At 36.8% G+C, this 12,696-nt stretch overlaps 1 protein-coding gene across 1 annotated transcript; it reads right to left on the bottom strand.

The window, feature by feature from the left end:
* Positions 1-2,322: 2,322 nt before the first annotated feature.
* Positions 2,323-3,016, bottom strand: LOC135221129 (uncharacterized). The gene is made up of 2 exons (XM_064258953.1): positions 2,801-3,016; positions 2,323-2,607 (listed from the first exon to the last, which is right to left on the bottom strand). Exons 1-2 carry the CDS (start codon positions 3,014-3,016, stop codon positions 2,323-2,325), a joined length of 501 nt encoding a protein of 166 aa, XP_064115023.1.
* Between the last annotated feature and the right edge of the window lie 9,680 nt (positions 3,017-12,696).

Genomic DNA, 12,696 nt, shown 5'->3' with positions numbered 1-12,696 from the left:
TCAAGATTCTTTCGCAACGCAATTCTTAGTTTTCGTTGTAGGATCATCTTTCATCCGCGTTACATCGAAAAGAAACGTGATCAAGAGTTAAAAAAAAATTAATTAAGTTTTTAAGTTCCTTTTCCTTATATGTAAAGTTGATGTTAGTCGTGTCTCTTCTACAATGATTTCACAAATCAGCTGCAAACATCCTCAGTAAAAGTTATCTTAGCTAAATGTTACCGCATCAGAAATAATATTCAAGTTAAACAAGATAAATTATAATCTTCTACTAGGGTGAATGCCTGCATCAACACCCTCATTTGGGACCAGACAGGGTACTATATGACATTCTGGGACAGAGTATTTTACCAGACGAAGAGAGGATTAGAGCAACAGATAAAGTATGTACGTTGAAGTCTAAGGATACATTTTCTTCAGTGATTAATCTCGTCATCAGAGGCGGATTTAATGGGGGCCACCAGGTCACGTACCCCCACCCCCCCTACGTGGACATGAATAATAGAACATTGTTTTCTTTCAATAAATCAATATTAGTGAAGAGAATTGTTTATTTAGTTATTATTTCAACAACTGTACAACAACAACAATACCGACAACTTCTACTGTGGGTGTATGTATGTATGTACGTATATACACGTGTGTGTTTGCAGCTACATAAATGCTGTAATGTATGTACTGATGTATATATATATATATATATATATATATATATCATATATATATATATATATATATTATATATGGTAATGATATATATATATGTAATCCTAAACCCCCTGCCTTCCCTGCCCCACCCCCTTCGCCCCCCACAATGAAATATTTCCGGATCCGCCGCTGCCCTTAATTCACACTTATTTGGCCTAAGCTATACTTTTCTCTAGGGTTTGTATAAAAATATATACAGTGTTCCTTCTCAGAGCAGTAAATCCAAATGAAGTAAAAGGACTCCAGGCAGGAGTGTTCTCTTGTAAAGCTAGGATATGTCATTTGCCAGATAAAAAGAAGGCTGGCTTAAGTAGTTGGGCTTGAGGAAATTCTCGACTGCATCGCTAGTGTTTTGCTTAATAAAGCCGAGGCAGAAAAACTGCGAAAGTGTAAAAGGGGGGAAGGAGATGAACAAACAGTAACCGACGGAATTATTTTGGTGCAGTTTTCATGCAAAACTTGCGTAATGTTTCCCTGTACTTCGCTGACATCTGTAAAATAATTATACTTGACTGAACATCCTCGCCTGGGGTAACCTTTTCCAAAACTTTACTGATTTTTCAGAAGAATTCCTTTTTTTTATTTTGTTTCATTTTATTATTATTATTATTATTATTATTATTATTATTATTATTATTATTATTATTATTATTATTATTATTATTATTATTATTTAAGCTAACAAGCAAAGATGGATGTATCATATCATGTCTAAAATTAGTGCCATTCTGAGCGGGCTATCCGATGCAAGTTTCTTATTAAGAGACTTTCTTAACGAAAGGAATCGGAAAGTGACATTTGCATGTAAGTATAGTACAGGAAATAATCCTATTTTAGTCGGCAGAAAAATTCCACGTTTATGGCAGAGTTTTTGAGAATTTAATGCAAATTACATTGTCCGAATCGTGAAAGTTGAAAAAGGAAATGGAAATGAGTAAAAAAAAGATAATCGTAAGGTCTGACAGGAGAAATCAAGTAAAGAAACTCGAATACATTTTGCTTACATATGCACATTCACAAGTATTCATTTATTCATTTATGTATTCGGTTTTATTGATTTCCTTGTGCTTTGATTTTAATCACGATAAAAGAATAATTTTTTTCGAAAACTTAATGATACCTCATAGAGCGAAACGAATGATAAAGCAGACTTTTATAGCACTAATGATGTCATAGATATCATCGAATTTTTAAAGCCTCTCTCTCTCTCTCTCTCTCTCTCTCTCTCTCTCTCTCTCTCTCTCTCTCTCTCTCTCTCTCTTTTATTACCAGTGCAAACGTTTGATAAAATAAATTTAACCAGTAATTAACATTGTTTTATCGTTTCTTCTCCCAGTGTTAACATTGGTAAATTAATCGTGGACCATGTTCTCTGACTATTTTTCTTAAGCACAGCAGAAAATATTGTTGCACCAATATTAGGTTCTTGTTTTTTTAGCAGGAGTTGATTGAGACAAGTGGTATGATCTTAAAATGTTACTTTATTACTGAACTGCAGTGGTATTTATATGAATTGCTGACCAATCAACGGCCAGGACACTTACACAGTAACCAACAGACCAATAATGTACAATCATTAGATATTAGCCTTTATAACTTTTATACAAATGAAAATCAGGCGTGCTCGCCGTCGGCACCACTCTGCTGACTCGACACGTTGCTATGGGCAGAATCGGTTGTGATCCCATCTGCTGTGCTGGATGTCGATGAGGAAGGCTTTCTGCTTGTGGTTGATGAACCCGGTAGGGGCACGTGTAAGGGCGGGTCAAATGTGGTCGAATAACATTGGTTCTGATGAATACATGTGTTGTATTCTGTAGATCCTTCGGGATAAAGGTCTTGCCATTTGACTTTTAGGGTAGGTGTCACGGGGCAAATTTTCCGACAATGGTCCTGAGTCTGATGAGGTCGGATTGGGAGTTATCGTTTGGGAAGACCAGGTATCACAAGTGGATTGCCATAAACCATCTCAGCTGCTGACAGGTCAAGGCCCTCTTTAGGTGTGGTCCAGAGGCCAGTTCAAGGAGTTGCAGTGAAAAATAAGTGTTGCTTTCAAGGTGCAATGGAGCCTCTCGATCATGCCATTTCATGCAGGCTGGTAGGCAGTTATGGGATGCAACTGGGTGCTGAAGAGGCAGTTTAGGGACATCCAGAGCTGCGGCGTGAAAGTAGTACCTCTGTCGGATGTGATGTGATTTGGTACACCAAATATGGAAACCCATGATGAGAGAAAAGCACAGGCACATGCCGTTGCTAATGCATCCGTCAAAGGGGCATTTTCGAGCCATTGTGTCGAGTGGTCGACCATTGTGAGTAAGTGAGTAGGTAACAATGCCCTTTAGAAAGTGAGAGTGGTACTGTGTTGATGTGGAGATGGGTGAAACGGCGTTCCAGTTGATAAAAAAAGCCTACATCTGAATTTGTGTGACACTGATTTTAGAGAGTTGGCAGGAAGAACATTCAAGGGCCAATGCCTTTGCGTCTTTTGAAATGCCATGCCAAATGAAGTGCTTCTTTAGGAGGGTGGCTGTAGATCATCCTGAAGGATGTGCCCGACCATAGATGATGTCAAAGACGTGACGTCTAAGAACCTGTGGGATCCATGGGTGTGAACAGCCAATGCTGATATCACAGAGGATGGAGGGGGCTGTTGTTGTTAAGGGGACGTTGTGCCATTGCAGAATTGTTAAAGAGGTCTTGCAGCTCTGGGTCCTGCTGTTGCTTATCCCCCAGCTGCTTGTAATCGAGACCGAGGTGTAATGCATCAATGGAGATTCTGGAGAGGGTGTCAGCGATGGAGTTGTATTTCCCAGGGACAGGATGAAGGGTGCAGTTGAATTTGGCGATGACTGACAAGTGGCGGCGCTGATGGGGTGACTAGACTTTGGACTGGTGGTATATTGATGCACTAGTGGCAGGCAGTCAGTTTGAAGGGTGAGAGACATGGCCTCCAAAAAAGTTGGAGTTTGCCTGTTTTGCTGAGTTTCCTGCCAAAAAAAAAGCGAGGGGTCGAGGATGGCCATGGATGATCTGTTCCAAGATATCTCTTATGGCTACATCGCTGGTGTCCAGTGAAAGCAGTAGAAAATGACCTGGTGCAGGGAATGAGAAGGTGGTGGCCTTGGCAAGTGCATTTTTGGCGAAGGTGAAGGTGGCTTCTTGCGAGGGTCCCCATATGAGGGCCAAGGCCTTGCCCTTGAGGACTTTGTAGAGGGGGGCCAAGGTAGTGGCAATACTGGGCAAAAAGCAATAATAATAATTAACTATTCCAAGGAATTCTTGTAGACCCTTGATGGTGGTAGGGGTGGGGAACTTCCTGAAAGCAGCAACTTTTTTGGGCAACGGCTGGACACCCTCCGTTATAAGGTGCCCCAAGAATTTCTACCCTCTTGAGGGTAAAGGAGCATTTGTCATATTGGATGACAAGGCCATTTTCTTGCAGATGTAGGAGGACCATGTGTAGGTGTTGGAGGTACTCCTTTTTTGATGCAGAGAAGATGAAAATATTGTCAACCTTTGAGAAGGTCCAGTCTTGAGAATGTTTAGCCTTCTGTAGTTCACACATGGATGATCGATGCCACCCTTTTTTTTATTATGTGGAAAAGAGATGTCTAAGGACTGGATGCTTTTTGACACAAACCCATCTTCTCCATCTCTGTGAAGGTTTTCTTTGCAGTGGCAAGTTTTTCGGGAGGTAGACGTCAGAAACAGGAGTACACAGGAAGGTCCAAGGTCTTAATGTGGTGGAAAGTACTTTGCTTGGCAGGGATTTGATGAGATTGTCGTAATTCTGTCGCCGAGGTTAAGGGCGAGATGCTCTTCACCAAAAGTAAGGATGGGAGAGTCGTTGGCAGCTGTGAGTCAGACATTGGATGGCTTTGGGCATTTGGTTGGAACAGCAATACCTGTGGCCATGGGCATCTTGAGAGGCAGTTCTTGGCGGCAGGGCCAAATGATCTGTGGTATCGGCAAAGCTGAAATGGCAGTGATTGTTGCTGCATGTGGTTGGTATCCTTGTGTTTCTGAAGGCAGGATGGGTAGCAAAGGTTCGTCGAGGAAGTTTGTGAGGGTTTGACTGCCATGGTGGCCTCTGTGGTGTTAGGAAGGTTGTCTGTCGCTGAAGGCTTGGATGTTCCTTGATGGGCAGCAAAAGCGTGGGCGTGGTGGCAGTTCCCAGCAGCGTGGGTATCGGTCAGATTGTCTGTTAGGGTGGCGAGGGTATCATAATCATCGGATGTGTCTTCGATGTTGGTGAGTCCTGCCCTTACTGACGCCAGGCTCTGAAGCCAGACTTCCTTTTCTTGCTATTCCACCATCAGTGACTGATGTTTTCGCCCTGAGGAGAACGCTATCCCAGCGTCTTTATCGATACACTAATATCGGATGATTGGCGTGAAATTATTGCTCATATCCTCGTCGCAAATATTTTTCTCTCTTTGCTCACCCAATTTAGCCCCATTTTCTCACTGCTGTACCGTTATATGCATGGCAGTTCCACACTTATGGTTTAGTCTAAACGTACTTAGAGGTTATTAAATAAATCCATTCTAAGCGGAGTAAATCATGTCTATTTGATTTTCTATTTTTTTTAGTTGTCTCATACTAACTTTCGAAGAGTAATCGTGAATGCATACTTTATCAACCTTGGGTAAGATCTTCCCTTGTTTATATATTCATGTATATTTGTTTTATACAGTATCATTTATAAATTTGCTGTTTGGTAATAATTTTATATATTCAGTGGAACTACCATTCATTATCAATTACATATATCCAGTTCAGTGTTTTGTTATTTATTATACGTTTCAATCTATGTTGCCTTTTTAATGCATACATTTTTTCGTTTTCACTCCCTTTTTCTGTTTTATTGTATGGACATGTGTATTCTGCTAAGGCTCTGTGTAAGTTTATGGCCTTTCAGTTAGTTCTATAAAAATATATACCCTTCGAGAGTGAAAACAATAATACTGACAATCTTCTCTATATTATTCTTTTTGTTTGTATATATGGGTGTGGCACTTAGGTCTGGTGGAAAGTGTACTATTTTCCCAATGAATTTTTCAAACGGTCATTGTATGGTGTATCAGACTGAGGCATCGACTCTTGAGGCAAGCCATTGTTACCTGTCAGCTTGATGATATCATCAATAAACTTAATATTAATAATCATAACTATAAACTTTTATCAATATAATTAAGCAGATATTACCTTTAAACCTATTATCAGATATAGTACTGTGAATAATGTTCATGGATTATTTAGGTAAGTTATAAGATAAATTCATTTATATAAAATCCTTTGAAAATCTGTATATACTGAAGTATTGATAGCATGTACTAGAAATCATGACACTTTTTTTATATGTACATGTGATTCGGGTAGTGCTGTGGTTCGTTTTAATGATATCTTGTGGGTGGTGTCAGAGTAGTCAAATTCTATTTCCGTTAAAAACAAGTGGTTATGTTTGATAATTAATTAAGGTGACTGAATGGAGGTAAGCAGATCTGCCAGTGCCTAAAGCCTCAGTCAGGTTAGCTTGGGGCTGGCCAGAACCAACTCATAACTTTTGGGTACTTATAAGAGCAGAACCACCTAGGTCAGGTAGTTGGTGATCACCCCGCCCGAACTTAACACTCAGGTAGGGAATGGCATACTATGTTAGGTTAGTACGCGTCCCTGTATTTCATTCTGTAATTTATGCTGTTGTATGCCAGGTTCGCTATATTTGAGGAGCTAAGCCACATCGCCCATTCAGAGAGGAAGTGACAACCAGGTTAGATTTGGTTAGATTAGGGAAGGTTGGGTTAAAATACATCCTTGTGCTTCTATGCTATAGTGTTCCCATAGAAAACACATGCATTAAACTCCAGTCAGAAACAACTAGAAAAATATGTTTTGTGTTCATATCCAACTCCATATTTTAGAAATAACATTTATATATTATTGTTGCTACTAATTGTTTTGCAAAAATCCTGAAACAAGAACCTGAATCTTCAACTGAGTGAATGAAATGAGCAACCGTATGCCTGAGATAAATTACAAATATTCAAATGCCATCTTTAACCAGCAGTAACCGATTACTAAAAGAAAACAAAAGAAATATGAATTCTAATGCCAGCGAAAAAGAGCCGAAAGTTTCCCAAAATCAGGGATACCATTTTCCCTACTTAGCACTGTTACCTTTGTGCGCTACCTCTGATCCTTGTACACCATGTAAGCACGTGCAACCACGAGAACAAACTGCACCTTTGTTACCTGAGAGCTGAGAGTGAGGGAACAAGACACCCAATGATTATACTTCGTGGCCATTGTGGAACACACAACCCCAACGTTTCTCTACAAGGGTTTCTTGTGATTCCGAGACAATAATCGTCTCCTTTCTCTTATGAAAGCCGTGTTTATTTATTTAATGGTCGACATCAAATGAAGGATGTGCGCTCAAGGACCAGTAAAATTTCCAAATTAGGAAATTCATTTCATTAGGTAAATTGGTTTTCAAAAATAACAACACCTTGATACGTATTTGTTATAAAACATATGCCTGATGTCTTTTCAACATTTTCAGCAAAAACCATATTATTGCAATAGCTAGAATTTGTTTTCGTAATGTTTATTGGTTTAATATAATGGCGTTGAGGCAATTTTGATTTTCTAGTGAGAATGAAAACCTATTCATCAGGTTCTTGGACAAGGATACTTGATAAAGCATTTTTATTTAAAATAATTTAACACAAAAGTAGATTAGGAAAGCTTTATAATAATTTATATGTAAAGTTTCACGAGGCAAGAAAATCACTTCAAGTGTTTTACAAGGGTAAAATGGCAGAGGAACGCTCTACCTCCGAATCACTCCCAGATCTTGTTCTCAGCAGAAGTTGACAATATATTATTATTGATCTATATTGATTATACTAATATATTCGAATTTCTTAAATACAACCATTGCATGGAATTTCATGCACCGATACGTCTACCTTAGTTTTTTTCATTCCAAAACTAATTTCTTCCTCACTCTCACTAAATCAACTCTCGGAACTTCACACACACACACACACACACACACACACACACACACACACACACACACATATATATATATATATATATATATATATATATAATATATATATATATATATATATATATATATATAGTATTTCGTGGCGATGTCATTCCACTAGCTATTCTTTATCAGCAGTCAGAAAAACTATGTCTTGTTCTTAATATTATCATAATGATAGAATTATATAAGATTTTCATTCAATTATTGCTTTCTCAACGGCAGTAATCCAGAATTTCTTTTATTTCATATTAAACATACACACACACACACACACACACACACACACACATATATATATATATATAATATATATTAATATTTATTATAATATATATATATATATATATATGTGTGTGTGTGTGTGTGTGTATGTTTAATATGAAATAAAAAGAAATTCTGGATTACTGCCGTTGAGAAAGCATATGGAATGAAAATCTTATATAATTCTATCATTATGATAATATTAAGAACAAGACATAGTTTTTCTGACTGCTGATAAAGAATAGCTAGTGAATGACATCGCCACGAAATACTTTCAAGTACTCATTCAATAAATAGTTTGCTACCAGTGCTCATTCAGGTCTAGAGTAAATACAGTGTCAGTATGTGATTCAACAAACTATACTTGCTGTAATATTTGCACTCTTTTTAAAGTACCCACATATCTCAAGAGAAACCTTGGGAAAGAGAGAGAGAGAGAGAGAGAGAGAGAGAGAGAGAGAGAGAGAGAGAGAGAGAGAGAGAGAGAGAGAGAGAACTTTATAATATCATTTTTCATCTGTGCTGGAGATCTGGAAAATACAGAAATAAAGGAAATACAATTTTAAAGTTGGCAGAAGCCTCGTGTTTTTCAGGAATATTTTCTTCCCTTGAGAGTTTTTGTATCTATGTATAAATTAATCATAAACAATACAAAATGCAAGCTTAATTCATTTGGAACGGATAATTATAACATCTGAAAGACAAAACTAAGCAACTCTATGGATGACATTTCTTTGTCAAATCATACGAACTTGTCAAGTTCTGAGAAATGATTTTAGAGATGATCTGAAGTAATAAAAAATATTCATTTTTTGTATATATTATATAATTAAGTAAAAGAACCCACAACATCAGGTTCCCCTAATTAAAGTTTTCACGTTGTAATCTCCCTTAATCATTGAACAGAAGACAAACAAAACCATTCCGCAGAGACGTGCAATCTTTAACAGAGTCGTTAGTCTAGAAAAATGGGAGGTGAGCAGCTTTTTCCTGCGATACCACACTGGTACTCGAGTGAAAAACTACTGGAAATTTTTTGTGTTCTTTATTAATTAAGAGTATAGTTGATTTCTGAGCGAGTGGTGTTGCTTAGTTGAGTCAATTTTACACTTTTAATTGTTTAGTTTAAAGGACCTTTAAGTATAATGACATACAGACCAGGGTAGAAAATGCTCCTATATGTCAACTCGTCTGAAATTTACTCTGAAAATACGAGTACTATAGTAGATTCATAGCAGCCATACACCTAATGTCTAGATCAACAGCCAACCAGGAGCGTCGTAAGGGACTGGCCTAGACATCAGATGCACGGTTGATGTGAATCTATTTTAGCTCTTTATGTTGTTACACACCTAAATACATTTGTACAATATTATGCGGAGCGTTGATGTTTTAATCATTGTTCTTGACCATTTTTAGAGTAACAATAGATTTGAGTTCCCTTTTTTTTTTTATCCCCATTTTTTTTTTTCTAAACTTAACCACTACGATATAAAAAGGAGGCAGTCTTTAGTGCCTGAATTAACAATTCCAATAACATTCGCCGAGTGATCTTAACGTGAGAAGAACACGAGCGCCAGTGAGGAAGGATTTGACAGGTCCCCAATAATATTGAACGCGAATGAAATGCCACCTGATTCAAAGATGAAGCAGTGATATTGACCTGTCAGTTTCAGCGGCCCTTCTCTAATCGAGGCGCCTTTCGTCTTGATGGACGTTGCATGCTTCTCGGAAGAGTAATACTTCTGCTCCGTACGTCACGAAGCCGTTATTAATAGGAACGAGTTTTGCATGATGCCTGATAGTGCTTTGCTATACGCGGACACGTACAGACTGCGTTATCTATAAGTAGAGCAGAGCATCTCAAATATAGTTTCTCACTGTCAAATACAAAAAAATTCCAAATAAAACTGTAATGTGTTTTGCAAGTATATTACAAATATAATGTGTACCTGAACATGGTCTCACATTCAAAGACACACACACACACACACACATATATATATATATATATATATATATATATATATATATATATATATATATATATATATATATATATACATACATACACACACTATCTGGACCAACCTGGCATTGCCTGGGAAAACTCTGAATGCCACCCAATAAACTCTCTCTCTCTCTCTCTCTCTCTCTCTCTCTCTCTCTCTCTCTCTCTCGTAGTAGCCATCTTGCTTGGTGAGACGTAACCCGCGTGAAGTCAGATTAATCAACAGATATCACAAGTTTAACATACGACTAGAATTTGAGAAATATCTAGAAGTGTTCGTGAACTATCGGTGATAAGATTAGTGTGAAAAATAGTAGGATAAAGCGTCTTCTAAGTTTAGTTTATCAAGTGTAATACTATAAATCAGAACAAGATGGCAGTAAGTTCCAACTGCGGGAAGAGGTGGCGTAATTTGGCGTGTTTAGCAGATTCGCAATACGATGAGGTAGCAGGAAGGGAACTGGCATTTCTCATCTATGAAATCAGCAACAGTCCCTAACCAAAAGATACAAAGCATTCATAGATATATTAGAAGGATATAATCCTTCAAACTGGAACAAATCTAATGAAAACATCTTGAAATAATTGAAGAAGTTCCAAATAAAATCCAAGTGGTCAAGAGACTCATAAAGAAAATATACATAAACCAACATATTCCGACAAAGAAATGAATAAGGTGAATCTTGTGAATATCCTAATTGATGCATTAGGAAAAAGAATGCCAAAAGCATGCAAACTGTGTAGTTTGGTATAGCATAGTCAATCCACAAAACCTAATCAGAAAATGTGCTGCATGCAACATTCCGACCCATCCACAGTGTGCTGAGGTAATACAAGATTTGAGAAAAGATACAAGAATTTTTGTTCAACATGTCTATCATGGATAGACAATGTTATTAAATCAAGATTGAATGTACAAATAGTTGAGGATGAAGAAGAAAGAGGAAGAGAAGAAGAAGAAGAAAAAGAAGAAGAGGAAAACGGAAGAGAAGTAAACAAAAATGAAATGACAGAAAAAAATAAGGAAAAACAAAGAACAAGATAAAAGTATGGATGCAGAGATACTTCATTGATACTACATATGAGGCAATAAAGCAACATACCTACGAAGAAATAAATTACGATATGACAACAGAAAAGCAAATCCCGAAGAGGCTCTACCCAGATCTACACAATGACGGGAAAGAGGAAAAAATAGACAAGAAAGACAAAATCTGCAACCTTTTGAAAAGAGGGAATTGCAGATTTGGAGAAAGATGTTACTACAAACATCCTAAGATATGTCCAAAAACTATGAAATATATGGTAAAATGCGTGGACGATACTTAGTTGATATGATGATTGCAGAGATCTGCATCCAAAAATATGTAAAAACCAAAAATAAAAGAAGGAAAAGGATGTAAGTTCGACAAAAAATGCAAATATATGCACCCTGTAGCCATGAATCATAATCAAATAAATAACCAACCAAGTAATAAAATCCAAAATAAGAAAGAAACAAATAAAGAGAGAAATCAAGAATATCAGGTAAAAGAGAAAAGCAAACCACCAATGAGATATGCAGAGGTGTCAGCAAAAAATTTCAAAGCATCAGCTCCGAAATTCTACTCAAGAGATAATAACTGTATTTATTATGCAAGAGGATATTGCAGAACGGAGAAAATTGCAGATTCAGACACAAAAATGAATAATTATGATGAAGGAAGATCAAATATTATGGAAAAGTTGGATTTTTTAATGTCAGAATTTCTGGAAATGAAAAAAAGAACAACATACCAGAAACAGGAAAGAGAACATGGGAAAAATACCTTATTACTACCATTATTAAATGAAGAGAAAACACGCAAACCATCATAGTGATGAATGCGCAGGGTTTAGTTACGAGTAACTCAAAAAGAAAAATAGAGTACTTAGAAGAACTAACCCAAAATGAAAAAGAAAATAGATATAATGAATATAAGTGAAACCTGGTATTCCCAAGAGACTGGAATGATGATCAAATAAAAGGGTTCCAAACTTATAGATCAGATAGAAAAAATAGGAATCAAGGGGGAACCGCAATATATGGGAAAGACAAAAAACAAGGAAAAATATATGAGAAATATAGTACTCGAATGTGAACTAATAGCGGTAGAATTTGAATCTGAAAAATTGATGAACATAGTAATATATAGACCTCCTAATACTAAAGAGTTTGACTTAATAATTGAAAAATTGGATGATATATGTAGAAATCACAAGGACTGGACTATTCTCCTATCTGGTGACTTCAACTTTCCTTTCGTAGAATGGAAAGAACGAATAGGAGATTGTGGGTTCTACTTATACATATAAAAAAGAGAGTAATAGTAGTGCAGAAGATAAGAGGCAATTTGAAAAGCTATTAGATATGCTACTAGAATACAACATTCAACAAATAAATCACCTGCCAACAAGAAAGGAAAATCTTTAGACCTAGTATTTGTGAACGAGATGAATTATGTTAAAGAAATAATAGTTTATAATGCGAGTATTTCAGACCATAATGTCATAGAATTAACAGTTCATTCCAAAGCAAGTGAAAATAGAGATAAGCAAGAAATGAAAAAGTGGGAAGGATATGGAAAATACAACTTCTGACAGTAAAAAATATAAAATGTCAGAAATTAATGAA

This window comes from Macrobrachium nipponense, chromosome 2 (genome assembly GCF_015104395.2).
Source record: "Macrobrachium nipponense isolate FS-2020 chromosome 2, ASM1510439v2, whole genome shotgun sequence".
Lineage (NCBI taxonomy): Eukaryota > Metazoa > Arthropoda > Malacostraca > Decapoda > Palaemonidae > Macrobrachium > Macrobrachium nipponense.
Note: the sequence above shows the minus strand (reverse complement) of the source record. Positions and strands in the feature narration are given on the sequence as shown.

Bases quoted from the DNA above. Each gene is read 5' to 3' on its own strand.
- LOC135221129 (XM_064258953.1), bottom strand. From the start codon at position 3,016: ATGGTCGACCACTCGACACAATGGCTCGAAAATGCCCCTTTGACGGAT. The intron at 2,608-2,800 runs GCATGAAATGGC...CGACCTCATCAG, and splicing joins CCATAACTGCCTACCAGCCT to ACTCAGGACCATTGTCGGAA.